Here is a 23,372-nt window from a genome sequence, read left to right as displayed (position 1 = left end):
TTGTTTAAATGTTTTTACCCCCCTCCCCCCCTAAAAAATATCATGATGTTTATCAAATTATTGGTTCAAGTTGAGTTTGATTTGCGTTTTCCACTTATTTCTGGCATTTACAAACTCAATTAAAAAAGGCTCCATTTCATAACCTTCATTATGAATATTTATTTTACATTGACTACAAAGATCTGTAAAAAAACTGAATTTATTTTAAGTAACATGAAAAATAGTTTTACTCTAAGAGGAAAAAGATGTTACTTCTACTTTCATGAAAATCGTCTAAACACAAGTTTTTTAAAGGTGTTAAAAACAGACTAATCAATAGGGAATGATTTTTTTAAAATTAATTCGGTGATGGTGATGGACCAAACCTCTGTAGAGTAAAAAAGTAGATGTTAGTTCCACATTTATTGAAAATATATTTCGGTCTGGGTTGACCCTCGTCAGTTCTTGAGATTGTTTGTCACAAAGGTTAAAAACAAAACAATGATTTTTTTGGAGGGGGGTAACTGTAGCCTGTAGGGGCAGTAAGTGGAGTAATCCCTGGTATTCAGGACCTGAATAGTCCCGGGGTATAAAATAGTATAAAAAAATGTTAAAATGTTTAACATTTTTTTTAGGTATGAAAGACATTTGAACTAAAATAAAAAATTTTTTTGATCAATGACCTGGATCCGGATCCGGATCCGAATCCGGATCAGTTTTTTTGAAAAGCGGATCCAGGATCCGGATCCGGATCCGGATCCGCATCAAAATTAAATGGATCCTAAGCACTGCCATACAGACAGACAGATTACAACTTTATATATTAAGATGTATAGATATAAATTGAGAAGAAAAAAAATATTAAGTTTCTTTTACTTTTATTCCAGAAAGGAAACAATGCACAAGTACTGATTAAAAAAATTCATACAAGAAAACAATTAGTTTGTCAATCATACTCAGTAAAATTCATACAAGAAAACAATTAGTTTGTCAATCATACTCAGCAAAATGGTAAAATTAGTTGTCAATCATACTCAGTAAAATGGTAAAATTCATACAAGAAAACAATTAGTTTGTCAATCATACTCAGCAAAATGGTAAAATTCATACGAGAAAACAATTAGTTTGTCAATCATACTCAGTAAAATGGTAAAATTTAAGAACTTGAAAACAGTGAACCTTTTCAAACAATTTATAGAAACTTTTATGGTTCAGTAATTTTCAGTATCTTTGTTTAAAAAAAAAAGAAAAATTTTCCGATCGAGTATCTGTGCAATACAGAGCACATACATTCAAGCAAATAGGTAGTGTGAAATACAAATAGTTAACAATTAAAAACAAAACAAAATTGCAACGTGAGTTGTCCTCTGTACAGTCTGTACTGTACAGACTATACAGTGTACAGTCTAAGTCTACTATGACAATTTCTTACAAAGCAAGGGTGTACAGTACACTGTACAATACACTGTGTAAATGTACATAACAAACATTGAGAGAATGAAAACATTACTCTTCTAATTTAGTCTATTACTTGTAATTTTAAATTGATAAGTTTACATTACATCTAAATAATGTTAATATTTTCTTTGTTTTATGTGTAGATTAAAGAATTTTTAAAGAATTGAAAAAAATGTTTGTTTTCTGCTTCACTATACTTTGGATTGTTGATTCAGTTTAGCAGGGAGGGTAGTGTACATTGTGAATAGCAGCTAGAGCACTCTGAAAACAGGAGGATATTAATATAAACAGCTGTTTCCCGGGAGAGGGTATACCGGATTTACAACAATACCCTTTAAATATTTATCTGATCATTTATGCGTGGGATATCGAGGTTTTTATCTTCAATTATTTAATTATTAAAATATTGTTACTGCAGCCGAAATCGGTGTGAAGAAACCACAAATGAAAATAAATTAATTTTCCAAACGAAAAACATGCATATCTCATTCATTTTTTAATCAGACAAAGCGTTTAATGATAACATTGAGAATCTTATTTGTCACTAGAATCTACGTTTACAAATTAAGTAAAATTAAGTAAATTTTTTGAACTGCGAAATAATTTTAACAATTTTCAGATTTAGCCAAAACATAAAATCCCAACCTGAGCCGCAATCTTCTTAGCTTCCTTCTTATTTTTCCCTGACCCTGTATACGGTATACCGTTCACAGATACTGAAATATAACAACATTAAGCGTTTACTTCTTCAATTTGGAGAAAAATATTTTCCCGCATTTTACGTTCCCGATTCCTGGAATAAAATGTTGATAATTTTAAGAACTTAACTCTCAACCTGTACAAAATTATCAAACTTCTTCAGAACTTTAAAAACTTCTTAAGAATTTTTTGAAATTATATTCTATACTCTAAAAAGATTGGGAAAAACATGATGCAATTAAAAAAAATAACTAAAAGTCATTTTAAAACAATTTCATGTTCAAGTCCGACCCCAACACCCTATCCCGAAAATCCGAATTTTGTTTACCAAATTCACGGGTGTATTTATTTTTAAGAATCCCCCTGGCGGGAGGGGGGAATTCTTAAAGATCAGAGGAAAAAATTGGACATAAAAAGGGATTTTATTCATATTCGTTTTCAAACATTTTACCCAAAATTGTATAATTTTTTTCTTCTAGGGGGAAAAATGTTGAAGAAAATATACGCCTTAATTTGTCTGTGTTCAATATAACTAGTTTCCATAATATGCCACGGTAATATGTCAACGAATAATCATAAAACTAGTGCTTAAAGGGAGTGACCTGCTATGTAAGGTAGTTGAACTGAGTATGCAGTGTTGTGGAAAACTTTTTCGGATTCATTTGAGACATATTAAACTTTTTAAAGATCTGTAAATCCCGAGTTTGAGCGCAAATTCGACGTTCAAAACTCCTACTTTGTGGGTGGATAAGTTTTCAGAATTAGTTTTGACGACATAAAATGTAAAAAAAAGTTCTACAATAAACTACAGACGTCATGTATAATAAAAATTAATCTTATCATCGAAAATAAGTAATCTTGTTTCTATTTTCTCACTATTCTGGTTTCTCATTATTCATAAAGATTTCTGCAGATTTTCTAGATTTATTATTGAAAAGATGACATTTGAAAAATTTGAAGAAATCTGCGAATAAATTCAAAGGAGATAAGAAATTCAATATAATAATGAAAACGAAATAATCGATTTTAGCATTGATTTATTGACAAATTTCTTTTGAGAAATATGTTCCTAACCATCTAATTAGATTACTGTATAATTTTTACTTTATTTTTCGTTGTCGTTATTTAATAATTAAAAAAACTAATTCTGAAAACGTATCCACCCCAAAGTAGGAGTTTTGAACGTCGAATTGCGCTCAAACTCAGGATTTACTGATCTTTAAAAGGTTTAATATGTCTCAAATGAACCCGAAAGAAGTTTTCCACAACACTGCATACTCAGTTCAACTACCTTACATAGCAGGTCACTCCCTTTAAAGCGAATAGAAACTAGGAAAAAATCCTAAAATGGACAGGATTGGATTAAACAAAACATCCCAATCAACACTGCTGTGATCGGCAGCTCCTGGCTTATCATGGCTCACAGCTGGCTCATAAAAAAATTCAGTTTTAAATCTCTCTTTCTCCTTCGAAACCATTTTAAAAATATTTAATTAATCAATTAATCAATTAATCTCACCAGTAATTGTATAAAATGTATTTGGTGGAAGACCATCCACAGTAGTCTCATATTCTAGCTGTCCTTCCATCTCATTCAACAATTGAACCTGGAAATTATAAATTTTAAAAAGATTTTTCACTTTTTTTAGATCAGGAACTCAACCAAGAAAATATTTTTAATTCACTGGAATATTTTACTTTATTTGTTTAATGCGTTAAATCTTAAGTAATATTATCAAGTAATCATATATTTTATAAAGCTTTGGCTCGCTTGTATTCCTAATTACGACAGTGATAAAATTATTTAATATTTAATGTACCCTGTTGAAATAGTGAAATTTTATCGTATTAACCCTATCTCCGCTGGGGTACTTGAATAAATTATGTAAATCTATTATTTGAACCCCTGTGCCTGTACAAATTATGTAAATCTATTATTTAAACCCCTGTGCCTGTACAAATTATATAAATCATTATTTAAACCCCTGTGCCTGTACAAATTATGTAAATCTATTATTTGAACCCCTGTGCCTGTACAAATTATATAAATCTACTATTTAAACCCCTGTGCCTGTACAAATTATGTAAATCTATTATTTAAACCCCTGTGCCTGTACAAATTATGTAAATCAATTATTTGAACCCCTGTGCCTGTACAAATTATGCAAATCTATTATTTGAACCCCTGTGCCTGTACAAATTATGTAAATCTATTACTGGGTGTCTCTGAGTAGGGTTTTCAGGCAATACTTTAGGTCCCTTGGCTTTCTTCTCTTTCTCCTTCTTCTCCTTCTAAACAGAAAGAAAGATAAGTTAAATATACAAAATCTAATTGTTTAAGCATCCCAAACCTCCTCCCCTCCACCTTCCTTGAAGGTTACTGGACTTTTGCTCCACCCCCACCCCCCATCTTTTCTTGGAGAAATCNCCCTTCATCTACCTTGACGACAGTTACTCCCTCCATGATATCCATTTGCCCCTCCCCCCTTCACCTACCTTGACGACAGTTACTCCCTCCATGAAATCCATTTGTTCCACTCCCATTGGCATCCCCTCTTGAGGTTGATTCCTTCCCCCGGGCAAACTAACTTTCAACATCTCAGGTGGAATCACTACACCCTGGGCCTAGAAAATTTTATCATTATTTAAAGGGACTAGGCGTTTAAAGGCGCTTCACGCCCATCTTCTATTTCATTTGTGAACATTTTCTCTTTGTATAAATTGGAAAACAAAAACAAACAAAAAACAGTTCGCGGATTTTATAAAAATTATGTGGAAAATCAAATTTTGTTGGTTGGCTAAATTTTGAGATGTTGATCGTCCATAAACATTACCTAGGGTCATGTTAATTGTAATGTTACACACAAAATTTTAGCCCGAACGGTTCAGCCGTTTTAACGTTTATTGGATACAAACAAACCAACAAACAAACAAACAAACAATTGTTATCCCAGTTGAAAGTACATATAATTTCCCACGTCAATCAAACCACTGAAAGCTGTTTTTAGAGCCAGAATAGTTAATAATCAATTAAGTAGGATCAAATTTATTTGATTTCAAGGTTTTTTAGAATTGGGAATAATGAGAATTTTCGAATAGGATCAAATTGACGTTACTACTCTTAAATAGTTTTTTCATTGAAATTTGCTTTAAAACATTTGAGTTATACATTTGATGTAAGAAATTAATGTTTAATCCTAATAATTCTAATCTAAATGTTGAACGAAACCTAACAAAGAAGAAAACGAAGATAATTTTCTCTAGAAAATATTATTAACCTTGATGAGTCAATAATAATTCCAATAAGGAATAAAACTAAGTACTAAAGGAAAGAAGAATATTTTGTTTTAAAAAAATATATTATCAAAGTTGATAAAAAATTGAAAAAAAAGGTTTCAGTACCTGCCAATCGTTGAATAGTTTAAATAGGGCTACACTAGCCAGGGCAGTCCAGGGGGTCTCCTCCTCATGGGGTCCTTTGCTGTTCTCTTGCTCGGCCTCCTGCTAATCAATCAATCAATCAATCGACCAATCAACAAATCAATATGATAAACAATTGAATAAAAAATCAATTCTTCAAACAAGCCAGATATCAATCAAACTATCAATACAGCAACTAGTTAAAAACTCAATCTTTATTGCATTAACCAGCAACTCCACCAGCCAAACTATTTTTGTATGAAAAAAATGCATTACTCTTTAAAGGACTTAATCATTCAAACAATCGCAGAATGAATTAAAGGGACTGTAAGCATAATTTCAGAGCCTTCATGTATAAACGACAATGCCCGATTTACAATAGTACCTTTGAAAATTTTGTCTGATTAAGTGTGAGTTATATTTCCATGTTTAGGACTGAGGTTTCTCACGTACTTTACGTTAGAAAAAAAAAACAATATCTTCCCCATTATAGATCAGACTAAGGTTTCAAGGGAACCATTGTTAATCGGGCATTGTCATTTCTGCACGGAGGTTCACTTGAATTTTAGATCAAAATCAGGTAGTTACCTTAACACAGGAGCGGAAGGCTATATGCTGCAGTATTTGCTCAGAGCAGATATTCTAAAATAGCTTTTATTATGAATTTATTTGATTTATTTAATACCGTTCCTAGCTTCTTAACTTGAAAATCATTTTCAACTTTTCCCAAAATTACATTCATGAGTTGATACAAATAATAAAACTAAATTATTTTTTATTCCTGAAAAAAGATAACTGAACAATTTTTAATAATAATACCATTTGGTTTGGAGTTTGTTTTAAAAAAAATTGTAGAACTAACATCTCCTTTAATTACACTATGAGGTTTGGTTCATGATAAACACCAAATTTTAAATCATTCTTCACCTTTGCTATAGATTTCGAGGGACCAACTCCCTCAAACACTTTTCCGTCATAGTTGGCTGTAATCTTTAAAAACCGAGAAACCTGAACCAATAACAAATAAATATGTTTAAATGTCTGAAAAGATGTAATTACAAGCCTCAAACTCTAATCTTCTAATCCGTATCATAATCTTTGCAACCTATTTGTAGAATATGATGTGTCCATCTATAAATGTTGGTTTATCAAGTAATCAAAACTTGAAATATTAAAGTTTAAGACGAGCGTAAAAATGCGATTCGAATTTAGGACAGTAAAAATGTTATGTTACTTTGTGTCCCATTCACATTTTATTTTCTTCATTTAAAACCCAGGACTGTTTTGTATTTTTGACCCCCCCCCCCCCACATTGAAACCCATTTTTACCCAGATATTAAGCATGCTTTTTGGGGAAAACAAATGTTTTTTTTTGGAGGAGGGAGGGAATAAATGATTTTTTGGGGGAAATTTTTTAAAAAAGGATAAACAAACTTGTCTTTACATTGTTCTGTATCCGAATAAATTAATTTTTGGGTAAGTAAAAATTGGATTAAAAACTTTCTTGAAATTGTAATAACCCTATTTTCTATCCGACAAATCTGTATCGAAGGTTTCAAAAAATTTGTTTTAGTCGGACTTGAAACTTTTTATTAAATGGTCAGTAAAAACGTTACTTTGACAACCATTTAACAAAATTAAAAATGTCCACACGATAGAACAGCAATTTTTGAAGAAATTAAGAACTGTAAATTCTAATATTTTCCCCAGAACTTGTTTTATTTACCGGATCAGAGATGTAAGGATTGAACACGATCTCCGTGTGCGGAACCAGCTCGAACAAAACCATCATTGGAGGCTTGGGAGTCAACATCTTCTTGAGACGGTAGTTTCGTCGCCGTTTCAAAACATCCTTCGGGATCTTTTTCACTCCACCCTCCTTTATCTTAAATACAAAATACATTATAAAAAATATGGAATAACCTTAGTCTTACTCTTCAGAGAATATCAACTTTCAATATCTTCATGAAGATATCTTAGATTCACAAAATTGAAGGATTGAAGGATATGCTAGCTATATCCTTTTGCTATTCTTAATGGAAGAAAATATAGTTCAGCTACAACTTAGTAAATATAAACATACATGTTTTAAATTTTATGTCATTTTTGTGAATTTAACCGATATTTAGCCATAAAAGTCATTATTATATTTCTTCTTATTATCACAAAAGAATATAATTTTAGGGTTTCTAACAATCTTCTCGGCTTTTGTAGCAGCTGAACTGAGAGTGTAGCGTTTTATAATTAAGTATTAGGATTTATTTTAATCAGTAATATTTGTTTACGGTGGAGAACTGCGGATGAAGAGTGAAATATCAGTGCAAACTATGTTATTAAATATTTACCCCCCCCCCCCTCACAGAGAGCAAGGAGATAAATTGTTAAAATATATACGCAGGTAATTATTTATTCTGTATGACCAAGAATAACCAAGTATAACCAAGTATAACCAAGTATAACCAAGTATAACCAAGTAAAACCAAGTATAACCAAGTATAACCAAGTATAACCAAGTATAACCAAGTATAACTAAGCATAACCAAGTATAACCAAGTATAACCAAGTATAACCAAGTATAACCAAGTATAACCAAGTATAACCAAGTATAACCAAGTATAACCAAGTATGACCAAGTATAACCAAGTATAACCAATTATAACCAAGTATAACCAATTTTAACCAAGTATGACCAAGTATAACCAAGTATAACCAAGTATAACATGTAGTTTCACCAAGTATAACATGTAGTTTCACCAAGTATTACCAAGTATCAGCAAGTAACACCAAGTAACACCAAGTAACACCAAGTAACACCAAGTAACACCAAGTAACACCAAGTAACACCAAGTAACACCAAGTAACACCAAGTATATCCAAGTAACACCAAGTATATCCAAGTATGTCCAAGTATATCCAAGTATGTCCCAGTTTGTCCAAGTATATCCAAGTATGTGCAAGTATGTCCAAGTATATCCAAGTATATCCAAGTATATCCATGTATATCCAAGTATAACAAAGTATAACAAAGTATAACAAAGTATAACAAAGTATAACCAAGTATAACCAAGCATAACCAAGTATATACAAGCATATCAAAGTATATCCAAGTATGTCCAAATATGTCCAAATATGTCCAAATATGTCCAAATATGTCCAAGTATATCCAAGTATATCCAAGTATATGCCAAGTATGTCCAAGTATGTCAAAGTATGTCCAAGTAAATCTAAGTATATCCATATATATCCAAGTAACACTAAATAACACCAAGTAACACCAAGTATAACAAAGTACATACAAGCATATCCAAGTATATCCAAGTATTCTGAACTAACCTTACTGAGCCAAGTTGGCACTTCCTTCTCTCCGGTGTTCGTCACATCCTTCATCTCAGCGTCCTCAGCCTTTACCTTCATCTCCTGAAACATCAAGACAGTCGTCAGGGAGTTAATCACGGAGGTCAGGGAGGTCAACAAGGTTGTCAGGGAGGTCAACAAGGAAGTTAGGGAGGTCATCAAGGATGTCAGGGGGGTCATCAAGGATGTCAGGGAGGTCAACAAGGAGGTAAGGGAGGTCATCAAGGAAGTCATGGGGATCATCAAGGATGTCAGCGAGGTCATCAAGGATGTCAGGGTGGTCAACAAGGATGTCAGTAAGGTCAAAAGGGATGTACCTAAGGTCATCAAGGATGTCCGGGAGGTCAACAAGGAGGTCGTCAGGGAGGTCAACAAGGAGGTCGTCAGAGAGGTCAACTAGGAGGTCGTGAAGGAAATCTTCAAATATCTGGCTACAGGAGCTGTGTCAAAGAAATGTGTTAATCCATTTCAAAAGCTTTTGAGGAGGCAACTCAAACTCTTTGTTATGAAGAATACGAACTTGTTTGACATTCTTAATACCTGTGCTTAGGATCCATTTAATTTTGATTTGGACCCGGATCCTGGATCAGCACTCGAAAAAATGGATCCGGATCCAGGTCATTGCATTAAGATTTACTGAATTTTTTAACAAATTTTAACAATTTTATGTCTTATTTTTTATGTTAAATTGATGAAGCATTCAGATATCAGGAAATTTTTAAAATCTCTTTTTTCAATAGATCAGAATTGGGGTTGAGAGTATAAAAGTTTTTTTTTGTAGTTTTTGGTTGATATTTTTTCCCTTGGAATATGGTGACCATGTGTCTCACATCATTTCAGATCGTTAGAATCTCTAAATTAAGATTTCAGGACAGGAACTAATCGAAAAAAAACTAGTATTTACAAAAGTAAAAGACTAATTTAAAAATTATCTTGCAGAAAATACCAGGTTTTTGTTTATTCTGAGCGTATTTTGGCGTTAAATCTTGGAGATAAAAATTTGATATGGGACGCCCTGCATCTCTTGCACAGACGCAGAAAAAATACAACTGACTCACGGGTTGATGTGCATTGTGCATAGATTGTCCATAAAAAAAAAATCTTTTCACACAACTGCATAAGCAAGAATTAAAATCGGATAAAAGTGTTATCTTCAGGGGGCACAACTAGCTCCCCCCCCCCACTCAAGATCAAATTAACGACATAAAAACAGACCCCCCATCCCCTCCCCAATCAAGACTCCAAATTAGATGAAACAATTAATAATATAGTTTAAAAAATTTCTCAAACATTATTTGTAAACCCCTAAATACATTTATAATTGCATTATTAAAATAGGTGCATCACTTTAAATGAAAAACCAGCTTCAGGAAGAATTGTAACCAAATAATTTACTTCTATTAGATGCTCCTTTAAATATCTAATGGACAAAGTGGCCGCAGCGCCGGCCCCCTAGTTTGTGATGGCCGCGGCGCTCGGCCATTTAGCCAGCCCTAGCCGCAGCGCTCTCAGTCCAGATATGATACAAAATAAATATTATTTTACAGTTGAAATAAATTCATAATCGCGCGTATAAAAATGGTAAGTGGGCGGAGGGCGAGGTGGGGTACCAAAAACTCCTACTAGGTTTGAACCTAGAGTTGAGCCAGGTCAAAACTGCGTTTGAATACAATCCTTTCAACTATTGAAAACAAGGCTACCTTGTAAGAGGAAATTTAGTTAGGTGAAGCAAGATCCTAAAAAAATATGCGGATCCACGGATCCGGATCCAAGGGGTAAAATATCAACCAAAAACTGCAAAAAAATCTTTTTTACTCCAAAACGCCAAATCTGAACTTTTGAAAAAAAAAGAGAGATTATAAAAATTTCCTCATTTCTGAATGGTTCATCAAGTTTTAGGATAACAAAAGCGAAAAAAATAAAACCAAAAAATTGAAAAATTTGTTTTATTAAAAAAAATCAGTAAATATTCAAAAAATAACCTGGATCCGGATCCGCATCAAAATTGAATGGATCCTAAGCACTGCAACAAACAGTTCACGGCATGCATTGCAGTTTAGAAAAAATAATTAATATCAGTCTTTTACAAACTTCATTAAACAAAAACAAAATCATAACTGTACTACATGTAAAGCGGTTTACCAAAGCTAAAACCAAAATATTAAATAAAAAATGAATTATTCAACATATTAAAATAACATCAAATAATCATTTGAATCTAATACCTCAGCGCTAGCCGGCAGGTTGGTCTTGCCGTGGTAATTACTAGACTTGTAAGGCATTTCACTGCTGGAAAACAAAAACAATATTAACAAATATAAAATACCTTTTTTAATTTATTCTTTAAGTTAAGAAAATAAGTTAAAATATCTTTTGGTTCAGTATTATTGTTTGTCAAATAACGCCGACAGAGGATTTGTTAGTGAGCGCAAGGAATCGATAATCCCCCGTAAAATTATAATTGTATACTTGGTGGAAGACGATTCGAGTCTATACGTAGGGCAGAATAATTTGGCCTAGTTTCTCTAGACTCGATAAACAGGTTTAGGTTCCGATGAAGTGTTCTATTCATGAAAAGTGTCTAAAATTAGGTATTATTATATTTTAGGATTTGATTCTTCCAAATTTCTATCATCATCCATATATCGTTCAAATGCCATTGACAGAATTGACAACTAAAACTAAAAAATAAAGAGAAAATTGTGATTTTATTTTTTTAATATATTATTCTCGCTTTTCATTTTTAAATCTTTGGAGAGGCTAATGTTCTCCAATTTTGTCTTATTTTGTCTTTAAAATAAAACTTTATTTTATAATTCGGAAATTAGAACGCAATTTCTCTCGCGGCGACCGGAATCTTGACGCATGCGTTGTAGAGGTTTACGCATGCGTAGTGCAGAGTCCTTCACAACCTAGACTGAATCGAACCCCGACAAGTCGCGGTGAGGGGAGAGAAATTCAGCTGTCAACATCTAGAATTTTCGTCTTCAAAAAATCCACGAAAACTTTATTAAAAACGTAACAATTTTCGCGGATTTTTGTCCTTTTGTTTACTCCGAGACGCGCTGCATCTTGTAAACTGATTGTTATCTGAGTTCTATGGATAGTTTGAGAAAACGGAATGCATCAGATGGAGACTCAGGGTTTGACAGTGCACTCAGGTTTGTTATTTTGTTATTTTCTGAACTTCTACTATTTTTACATTGCTCTTTTCTTCTCTTTAGCTTTCGTAAACGACACTGCTACATTTATACAAATTTGCACAAAATAATAGTGAAGCTGTTTCAATTATCTTACTGTAAACAGTGCTGTTGTTATGATTAGATAAATATTCAACATTACGAATATATGTCAATAAACGTTTAAAACAAATTATCGTAGATACAAGAAGACGTAAAAAATAATGAAATTCCTTTTTTCGCAAATTAGTCTATTTCAAAGATTTATAAGAACGGTATGCATGTTCTGTTTCAAACTACTGAAATGAATCTCACTCGTCAATTTTTCGTTTTGAACTGAAGGGTAATTTCCTAATATACGATTTTTGAATCCCCCCCACCCCCCTTCTATCAACTTTGTTCATGGATCTCTTATGTAACACATGGATATAATTGGTCATTACTAAAGAACGAGGGACCTGCCCGATTTTAAAGGTACCCTTCGAACATTCATCTGATCTTTCACCACATAGTTTCTGTACGTAGAAATGTGTATGCCTATATTAACCCATAATGAAAATATTTGATTTCCCCAAACGAAAAATGGAAAGCTTATATTCTTGATCGGAGATAATTCCAAGGTTAAACCCGTAGATCGGACATTGAATGTAGGTTCATTTGATATTTGGTAACGAGAACGATTTTTGGCCCCCCCGCCCCCCCCGGGCCCTCCGTTCCCCCTCGTATCAATTTTGTACATGGAAAATAAATGGATATAATTGTAGCCGCAGCGCCGGCCCCCTAGCCTGTCCAAAAATCGTTATCTAGGACGGACCCTGAAATTAAACTTACAGTCCCTTAAATATTAAATCTGGCCACCTTGTCAAAAGTTTCATTTTTCCCTTAAAAGTGTCCCCTCACGTTATATTTTTACAAACTATATATAATTTTCATTTCAGTTCGCGTTCATCTTCAATCAGCTTGGAAGAGTCAAATGAACTTCTGGAGTACAAGGTATTTTAACAATCAACTAATCCATAGATAACACAATTGATCATTCAATTTATTTACAAAAAAAATCAAATTTAGAATCAAGTTTCTAGTGAAACGACGGATTAATCAATTAATGCAACAATTTATTAATTACCAACAAAAAATTCTCAAAAGTTATTTTAATCTCACATTTCATTCAATCAACTAAATATAGTTATTGATCTTCTTTTTAAACAATCAATCAACCAATAAAACCATTGATCAATTTGCCAATTACACAATTAATCAACCTACAAATATAACAATTAATAAACCTGCTAATCGACCAATCAATCAACCTTTGATCCAGTTAAGAAGCAATTACTCAATCCGCTTTTAAAATAAGTCATCAAACTGCCTATTAACCATATAATTAATTAATCTAATAATCAATTAAGTAAACAAAAAAACGTTTTAAATAAACAATTAATATATTACTCAACCTTAAACCAAAACTACACCATACACTTAATTAATTTGTCAAGCTGTTCTGGAATTAATCGATTAAAAAATTCTTTAATTTTCGTTTTCTTTAATTATTGTTTTTAAAATAGTTTTTTCTAGATAAAAGAAAAAGTGCTGTTTAAACGTGAGGAAATCTTGAATTAATGATTAATTGGTATTAAAACTGATCATAAATTCCGCCTGCTAATTTGAAAAGTATGCGTCATGTAAAGTTTGAACGCATGTTTTTTTTCACTGAAGTACAGGTGCTGCACAACCGTTAAAACTTTGTTGCGTCAGAAAACGTTTTAGCTTCAAGGCCATGAATCAAAAAAAAAATTTTAGCTGATGAAATAGATAAAGATAAGGAATGTTAAAGCTTTTCATTTGGTGATAAATTTTTATTTTAATGATTAACCATATCTAGTGCTTAATAAGTTTAATCTTATCCCAAAGACTGTATTACGAAATTACAGAAAGAGAAGAGATTGATTTTATTTTTAATTTAAATTTAAGATGGATGGTTGTGGTCTATTTTGAAACATTTTTTGAGGGAAAAAGATTATCATTCTTTATACAGATATGTTCCCTTGTTGGTGATTTTTTTATCTGGTTTCCATTGAATAAGGAATTTCAAAGTAAAATAGAAAATTTTTGGACATAGTTCTGAGAGAAAAAAATAATAAATTGGACATCCTTATGGCTTTTTTATACTTTAAATGAAAAAAATTATTTTTCCACAATTCAGCGAATAAAAGAAAATAGTTAAATACACCTCTGTTGTAACAACCCCTTAAATACAAGAATACAAAGTAAAAGTAGTTAAACCAACCCTACTAAGTTCAACTACATCTCAATTATTCATAAGTTTCTATCTCAGGTTTGTCAGGTGACAGTAGACGACACCTCGCCCTCGCTTCGAAACAAGTTTTCCCACTTACTCGATTCTCAAGAAGATATTATTCAAGGAACTCATCAAATCATTTTAATAATTGATCACGCTCAGTGTTCATGACCGGTTCTATGCATAAAGGGACTGTCGCATGTCGACGGTTTAAGTTTGTTCACATTTGATTTACCACGATACCATTCAGACCTTAGGCTGGGTAAAAATAATGGAGAAATGCTTAGTTTTTCTGCAAGCTGTAGATTTGAATTTTGCATTAGAGATACAGAAGAAAATTGACATATTTGAAATAGTAAAAACTAAGGGTACTGTTGTGAATTGAGCATGCAATTATTTATATGGAGGGTCACTTGAAAATACGTTCAGAGTCCCTTTAACCTATTTATTATTTCTGTAAGAACTATTTTATGATTTTGTTTTAAATCAAAAAAGTTGTACTTTGATCCTTGTGCTAAATAATTGCTTATCTCCAAGGGTTTATGACTAAAAATACTTTATATGAGTGTGTACTGTGTAAACGGAAAGATAACACTATTTTTAACCAATCTAAGAATTCCTTTGTTACATAATATTCAAGTTCCTGGAAAAGGTCCAAAAATTAAGAACATTTTCAAGACAATTTATTTGATAACTTTTTTTTACAAATAATAGAGTGGCAATTGTCTAGAAACTTTTTTTTACAAATAATAGAGTGGCAATTGTCTAGAACTATCTTTTAAAACACATTTCCAGGTTTCATCTGATTTTCTTTAAATGATTTGAGCATTTACATAGATGTGTGTACACCGGAGCTGTACATTATTCGAGACAGGGTCAGTGGAAGAGAGACTCTGTACAAACCTCCCTCTAGACTCTCTTTCAGTTCAGAACCACAGGTGCAATGCAAAACAACAAGCTTTACATTTTGATCATCCACAAACCTCCACTAGGGTTATGAGAGGTCCCACATAAAATTTGGGTTCGATCGGTTCAGCCGTTACGGTTATTGGATACAAACAAACAAACAGAAGAGACTGTAAGGGTAATCCTCTATCCAAAGATTACAATGCCCGATTTACATTAATACCATTGAAACTTTAAACTGATTAAAAATGAAACCATTTAAACCTTAAATTGATCAAAAATTAAACCATTGAAACCTTAAATTGATCAAAAATGAAACCATTGAAACCTTAAATTGATCAAAAATTAAACCATTTAAACCTTAAATTGATCAAAAAATAAACCATTTAAACCTTAAATTGATCAAAAATGAAACCATTTAAACCTTAAATTGATCAAAAATGAAACCATTTAATCCTTAAATTGATCAAAAATGAAACCATTAAAACCTTAAAATGATCAAAAATTAAACCATTTAAACCTTAAATTGATCAAAAATTAAACCATTTAAACCTTAAATTGATTAAAAAATTAAACCTTTTAAACCTTAAATTGATTAAAAAATTAAACCATTTAAACCTAAAATTGATTAAAAAATTAAACCATTTAAACCTAAAATTGATTAAAAAATTAAACCATTAAATCCTTAATCTGATTAAAAATTAAACCATTTAAACCTTAAATTGAATAAAAAATTAAACCATTAAAACCTTAATCTGATCAAAAATTAAACCATTTAAACCTTAAATTGATTAAAAAATTAAACCATTTAATCTTTAAATTAATCAAAATTTAAACCATTTAAACCTTAAATTGATTAAAAAATTAAACCATTAAAACCTTAATCTGATCAAAAATTAAACCATTTAAACCTTAAATTGATTAAAAAATTAAACCATTAAAACCTTAATCTGATGAAAAATTTGGAAGATATCGTCGTTTTACTCACTTTCGTACTTCTTTAAGTTTCTCCAGAACTTGTAATAAACAAGAAATTCGCAAGTTACTTTTGCAGAGAATTCTCAAATGAAAATAATCGTTAAAAGAAACAAGAATTTGCATTATGCATGCATATCTATTTTAAACTTGATCAGACATAGCTATTAAGCACTGAGATCTAGACTGCTCCGTAAGTTATTCATCAAATTTTTAGACAAAATTTATAAAATTATCCTTAAATAAAATAACAAAATGTTGTCAGGTAAAATGAAATTATTGTTTGTTTTAATTCTGAAGTGCCGTAAAAGTATCTTTCGTGATCCGTCATTTGCCGAATGAACATTTTTTTTTAGCTTTAGTAATGTATAGTAGGACAAACCACAACAACAAAGATGAAAATAATAAAAGACTATGATAACGACTAAGAAAAATAACAAAGATGAAAATAATGACAATGATGAAAATACCAATAAAGATGAAAATAATAACAATGACTAAGATAACGACAAAGAAAAATAACAACAAAGATGAAAATCATAATAAGGATGAAAATAACAATAAAGATGAAAATAACGACAATGATGAAAATAACAACAATGATGAAAATAACAATAAAGAGGAAAATAACGACAATGATATAAATTACAACAAAGATGAAAATAACGACAATGATAAAAATAACAACAAAGATTAAAAAAACAATAATGATGAAAATAACGACAATGATGACGAGTATAACAGACTAAATTGCTAAATAGGCTGAAAATGATAGTCATGCCACCCATGATTAGTGATAACAATAATAACAACTCCAATATTTAGATTGGAGAGACCTACTCTGCTGAAGAGTATGACCGTCACAACACTATCCCACGCTCTCAGCTCTTCAGCTCTAGGTTACAGCTGGAGCTGGAGAAACAGGTTGCCAAGATGGAACTCGTCGAGGTCGACCTACTCATGGACCCTGCACTGGTAGGTCACATTGTAGATATTCGCCAGAATTCGAGGATTTTATTTATTTTGAGACAGGGGAGTTTGTTAATAGATTCTCGTAGATTACGAGAATGCATTGTACATCAAGTTTAAAATGTTCATTGTACAGTCAGGGGGTATATTTACCCACCCACCCCTTTTTTTAAGTAGTTCGATTTATAAAGAAAAAGCATTAAAAAATAAAATCTTAAATATAAAATAATAACCATTGTAAAATAAAACTCTAAAAATACAGGGTGTCTCTGATAAAAGTGTGTTTAGACTCTTAAGCCTATTAAACATCGAATATTTCGTCAAAAACTGTTCTAGTAGGTACAATCCCCACAAATGGGAGGGGGGGGGGCTCGTCGATGACATATTTTTCTCTAAAATGCCGTTTTAACCTTCAAGATTATGCATTATAATCTTTTTTGCCATTCATTTTTAAAATCCTCGATTCCATCAATGAAAAAGCGCAATGTATTTTATTCTGTCGTATAAAACGTAAAAATTAAGTTATATTAAACATTTTATTTGTTTAAAAATCCTAGGAAGATGAGACACATTTTCGAATATTAATCCCCCCAGCAGGAATAGGGTTAACGGATATCCAAAGAGAGAGAGAAAGAGTGGATTAAGAACTAAAATTAAAAGTTTCCACAGGTGATATTCGGATCAAGAAGTCAGGATTAAAGTCTATCCATTCTAAAGTTCCCAGCTCTGGAAGCACTTTTAACACAAAACAATGATGTTTAGTATTCTAAAAAGCCTAAACTAAGGATATAAAACACCCAATTATTCATTCCTCCCCTTCCCTCCACCAAGGCCGAGGGAGTTTCTTTACAAAATTCACCCCTGTGAACAGTGCAGACTCTTTCTCTGTTGTCTGGGTTGAGCCTCGTTTTCGAAGAAAGTTCTGGATTTATTAAAGTATGAAAAGTACATTCATATTTTCTTTGCATGTACTCTATTCTGAGTTTACACTTACAACCTTACAACTACTCACTTGATAGGACAGACTTCGTATTTAGAAATATTTCTAAGTTACGCATAATTAAGAACAAAAAAAATCTTTTACTCTTTGCTTAATCGTCTATGTTAAGATCAGCATGCATAATTCATATATCCTCTCATTTTCCTTATACTTGCTTTTCATTCCTCAGCATCTTTTAATGAAATAATTCTGTCTCTGATAAACTCGTTATCATAAAATATGGATTATGCAACCGTACTGTTTGTAGTTCTAGTGTAATGTAACTATCTAGAGTTTACTCTTGCAAATCATTAGATGCATGTATATCGCATACCCCCTCCTCCCTCCCGCAACCTTTTAAAGTATATATTTATGTAAGTGGGAATTTTCCAGGAGAACTATTTTCCTACGTGACTATTCTCATTCAAATTCTTTTAAAGACTCGATTCTATTTGTTCGACTTGTTGCAAAAGGTATTTTTGTTTTAATTTTCTAATGTAAACCAAAATTTGTTGATTGCATTAAAAGAAATATCATATATTTGGATTTGGAAAAAATCTCCCAAAAGAATTTTATTAAATTTTAAGCAAATGGGAATATTTAGCCTTAACTGGAAAGTTATCCTCCTTTATCTCCCATCATTCTTTTTTTTTAATATCATGGACAAGCCATTTAAATATTGTCCACATTACGTTTTCAATATCATGGATAAGCCTTTTAAATATTGTCCACATTACATTTTCAATATCATGGATAAGCCATTTAAATATTATCCTCATTACATTTTCAATATCATGGATAAGCCATTTAAATATTATCCTCATTACATTTAAATATTATCCACATGACAATAAAATATTATCCTCATTACATTTAAAAATTATCCTCATTACATTTAAATATTATCCTCATTACATTTAAATATTATCCATCATTTAAATATTATCCACATGACATTTAAATATTATCCTCATTACATTTAAATATTATCCACATGACATTTAAATATTATCCTCATTACATTTAAATATTATCTTCATTACATTTAAATATTATCCACATGACATTTAAATATTATCCACATGACATTTTTTCACGATTTTAGAACTACCTAAAGTGCCAAACGTTGCCCGTAAAAAAAATCCGAATTTTGAATAACAAAATATTTAAACTTGCAAGGAAATTTTTTTTTTTAATTTACCCCGTGGGTTCCTTAAAAAATGTCACCCCATTTGGTCCAGGCGTTCAGTCGGCTATAGCTGACATGTATATATTAGCACATGCATTATTATATAGATTAGGTTTACCCCTGTGCATTATTTTACTATTATTAACAAGGTCAATTCAATATGCGATAGATAAAAGCCTTTTCAGTCCACATGTATATTTTGCTGCGTATATTGGGTTAATGCGTACTGGCCACGTTGGATTTTTTAAATAGGTCAGATTCTACAACTTCCAGGAATAATTTCGTAACTTTAGTTTGTTGGCAAGATAAACGCTTATTTGAATTCATTTTCACTGGGTAAATAATAAAGTTCTTTGCTAGTTTATTTATTATGGGAAGGGCAATGTTAAATTAAGTGAAAAAAATATCACGGAAAGGGACAGGAGACTTAATTTTTAAATACCCTGAATTAAAAGAGTGACATGTCTGATTCACAACCTGTGATGCAGTTATTGTCATTCTTTTGTCTGGAAAAGTGTAAAATTCTGGCGATTTGGGTCATTGTCTTCACAACATAAATCCACAAGTCACTGCAGATAAACTACAATTAAAAATGATCAATTTTCAGCCGGAGATAAAGATATTCTTCTTTATTTTTGATTAGATAAAGGTTTGAAGTGTACAAATGTGTATCAGACATTCCGTGGTGTAATGGAAGGGTACTTGGATTTACGTCTAATCTCAGTTCCTTAAAAAATGTTCATTGCATCATTTAGATTTTACGGGTTTAAGGATACTATTACTTTCTATCTCCAAATATTTATCTATCTAACAATCTGTTTTCCATCTACACGTATTATTTATTTATACCATCTTATTATCCATTTAAATATCTATTCAATCAACTGTATCCCTATTCCCTATCTATCTACTATCTATGAATATGTCTATCTAGGTCCCCCCGCCCAGCCTTGGAATCCGTGTGATCGGTGTGAACATGATCCATGGTGTCCCGGACAAGCTGAACATCTACATCAAGAGAGTAATGGAGAACAGCGTGGCTGGGTTGGATAATAGGATCAAAGTTAATGATCATATTGTAGAGGTAATAAAAAATATTTACATACGGGTCAATCATAGCTGGAGCCCCCCCCTCCTCTATTGCGTTAAAAGTAAATATGAGAGAAAAAAGATTGACACATTAGAATTATTCCTTATTAATCTTCAACACACACACACCACACACTCGTGGGACAAGGTCAGAAAGTACTTTTGACTTTGTACAGTTTCAGCTTGCAAATTTCAAGCTTCATGCACTAATTCTAATACTGACAATTGTTCATTTTATTTCTGGGTGCAAATAAAGGTCGCCAGGTTAACAAACAAATAAAAAACTTAAATTCAAACGTTATTTTGACTCTCTGTAGATTCAGAAGGACTTATTATATAAAATTCTTGTTTATAAGTTTTTACAAAGGAAGAGATTTCATTGAAGTTCTATTTATAATAATCTTTTAGTTGAATGCAATCTTTTTCCTTAAAGGGACTGTCGTTAAATTTTAAACGACCCTCCATTTAATATGGAGCATGTCCAATTCAAACGATATCATTTAAACCTAAATTCAATCTAATCAATATTGTGGAAGATATGAACGTTTAGCTGAGCTAGAGTTCTGACAATTTTCTTTAAAGTTGATTTCTGTATCAGAACTCCGGGAGTCACATATACCAAACAGAGAAATCATAATTGAGAAAGATTTCAAGTTGGGACATAACATGGAATATTTCTGTTTTTATTCAAATTTTAAGTTAGGTGTTTATATTGTCACGAGCCCAGAAAATTTTGAAAATTCGAAACACTAAAAAGGGCCGATAATATTTCTCTCGTTTAACATACGTCCATTAAGATTCATATAGTATATATCTTACATTGTACATTGTGCAATTTTAAAGGTGCATGTGATAGTTTTCTTTTTCTGGTCTTTTTGAATACCGGATAATACCAGTATTAGTAATTGTACACTGTTCTTCAATGTAAATTAGTTCACTTATGACTCACTAAGTACTTCATGAATATCTGTCGGTAATTTGAGACAAAAAGTATAGGTTATATCTCAATTTATTGTTAATTTTTCATGTCTTTATTAAACAATATTGATGAATTTGTTAAAATCTTGAAATTTAGGTGAATGGAGTTTCACTGGTAGGAGTTTCTCAGAAGCTAGCAGCCGAGGCACTCAGCTCTTGTGCTGTTAATCCTGAAACTAGCGTAGTTCATTTTGTTCTTGCTAGGGAGAAATCGCCGCCACTAAACCTGGAAACTCTTGTGGCGGATGAGAATCAAAACCTTCCGCTCTCTTCCGTACCTCAGGATCAGCCGACTATAAGGGTAGCAAACCAAGATCCTATGGCGGTTAAAGAACCCTTAATTCCGCCTATTGAAGGCAATTCGCCGCCTTTATTACTCGCTCCCAGTATGCTTCACTGTGGTGAATCCACAGCGTTTATTCCGTTATCCCCGCTGGAATCGGAAATAAGACTGAACTTGACGGATCTACCTGAATCCGTCCTTATCAAAATTTCTTCTTATTTGTCGACCGAAGATTATATCAGTCTGAGTAATGTTAGTGAGTCTTTCTATCAAGTTCTGGTGAAAAATCTGAGTGAACTACCGGAACCAGAGTCAAATTTGTATCCGACACCATTGGATGGCGGATTAAATCCTCCAAATAAAAATGGTGATAATCCCGTCAGCAAAACCCCGCAAATTCTGGAGAATGGAAAATCCTTGAAACATGGATTAGAAAATCTGGGAGATGAAAATATTGGAACTATGTTGGGGCTTGGCGCAAAGCGACGAATGGACCGGGTCGGACCTCCCGGAATGACCCAACATTTGATTCGCCCGATACATCCTCAAGGACTTCGATCTTGCATTTGATCCTGTGTTGCCCCAGTACCATCTCATACTAATCTGCTGCGGCTCTATTATATGTAGAAACTGACCAAAAATGCAATTCAGTCTAAAATTATTAAAATTCTGTGATCTTCCCTCCCCCGTGGATTTAAATTTTTGCTAAGTATGTAAAACTATGCCCTGGAGAGCATTTGTAAACCACAATTAATTTATTGGATTTTGCTCAAAAAAAAAGATTCAGCATCATCGGATTGCAATTAGTTATTCTTGATAATGAAGAGTATAACGTCAGGTTGACGGAAAGAGCGAAAGCAGTTATAAAAAAAAATCAGAAAAAGCAAAAAAAATACATATAACATATAAAACCAGAAAAAAATATAATTGTTCCGAATGCATGGGATCTTTGGCGGAGCTATATCGCGCCGAAATACCATCTATTCGTCCGTGTAAAAATCACTCCGGAGATCTCAATATTTATAATCCTGAGGTTTTTAAGCTAGTACTGCCGCCATTATTGACGCCCATTTTCTGTATCGCGGATTACTACATTGGCTTTTACTGCCGGGGTTTTATAGAACCGGATTACATGGATACATATTTATGATATATATAGCAATACAACCAATCAATCGGATGCCAATTTGAACAAATACAGTTCCGGACTCTGTTCCACTAAGTTGTGATGAAAAGTTAAAGAATTAACTCAACCATATGATAAATAAATTTGTTAATCAATTCTCATTTATAATTATCCAGATTTTTTTCTTTCAGATGTCTAGAGAAAAGGAAAATTGGTTATAAACGACAGTTTTTTACAAATGATTTTTTCTTAAATTGGCCTTTTTGATCTTGTAAGGGGTTATTTCAGAGCTTTGCCTGTTTAGTGTTGTAAAGGGTTATTTCAGAGCTTTGTACAAGGGCGCAACTAACAGTTTTGCTAGGGGGGGGGGGGGGGGCTAAATATTATCTTATTATATCGAAATGAATTTTTTTTAATAAAGTTATAAGGGTTTGAAGTCGAAAAAAAGGAATTTTTCAGTTCTTGCATTCTTATTTGGCTGTTTCAATTC

General features: G+C 32.2%; 2 protein-coding genes across 6 annotated transcripts; one reads left to right on the top strand and one right to left on the bottom strand.

Annotated features, from left to right (window-relative positions):
• Nucleotides 1-1,621: 1,621 nt before the first annotated feature.
• LOC111701722 (double-stranded RNA-specific editase 1) lies at nucleotides 1,622-11,338 on the bottom strand. 5 transcript variants are annotated; one of them, XM_023473128.1, is made up of 12 exons: nucleotides 11,136-11,230; nucleotides 8,890-8,973; nucleotides 7,283-7,441; nucleotides 6,484-6,564; nucleotides 6,145-6,198; nucleotides 5,539-5,640; nucleotides 4,651-4,761; nucleotides 4,577-4,594; nucleotides 4,354-4,428; nucleotides 3,656-3,743; nucleotides 2,083-2,153; nucleotides 1,622-1,698 (listed from the first exon to the last, which is right to left on the bottom strand). In XM_023473128.1, the coding sequence occupies exons 1-12, from the start codon at nucleotides 11,190-11,192 to the stop codon at nucleotides 1,654-1,656; spliced, it is 945 nt and encodes a 314-aa protein (XP_023328896.1). In that variant the 5' UTR covers nucleotides 11,193-11,230; the 3' UTR covers nucleotides 1,622-1,653. The 5 variants fall into 5 exon arrangements, with proteins under 5 accessions (XP_023328896.1, XP_023328899.1, XP_023328898.1 ...); XM_023473131.1 differs by lacking the exon at nucleotides 4,577-4,594 and adding an exon at nucleotides 9,228-9,350 and having other exon boundaries at nucleotides 4,633-4,761; nucleotides 11,136-11,207; XM_023473130.1 differs by lacking the exons at nucleotides 4,577-4,594; nucleotides 11,136-11,230 and adding an exon at nucleotides 11,237-11,338 and having other exon boundaries at nucleotides 4,633-4,761.
• Nucleotides 11,339-11,829: 491 nt separating this feature from the next.
• Nucleotides 11,830-23,043, top strand: LOC111701721 (uncharacterized). Its single transcript, XM_023473126.1, has 7 exons — nucleotides 11,830-12,071; nucleotides 13,028-13,082; nucleotides 14,425-14,512; nucleotides 15,226-15,326; nucleotides 17,095-17,244; nucleotides 20,341-20,490; nucleotides 21,571-23,043. Exons 1-7 carry the CDS (start codon nucleotides 12,010-12,012, stop codon nucleotides 22,324-22,326), a joined length of 1,362 nt encoding a protein of 453 aa, XP_023328894.1. The 5' UTR covers nucleotides 11,830-12,009; the 3' UTR covers nucleotides 22,327-23,043.
• The last annotated feature ends 329 nt before the right edge of the window (nucleotides 23,044-23,372 follow it).

This window comes from Eurytemora carolleeae, unplaced genomic scaffold, assembly GCF_000591075.1.
Source record: "Eurytemora carolleeae unplaced genomic scaffold, Eaff_2.0 scaffold459, whole genome shotgun sequence".
NCBI classification, from domain to species: Eukaryota; Metazoa; Arthropoda; class Copepoda; order Calanoida; family Temoridae; genus Eurytemora; species Eurytemora carolleeae.
Note: the sequence above shows the minus strand (reverse complement) of the source record. Positions and strands in the feature narration are given on the sequence as shown.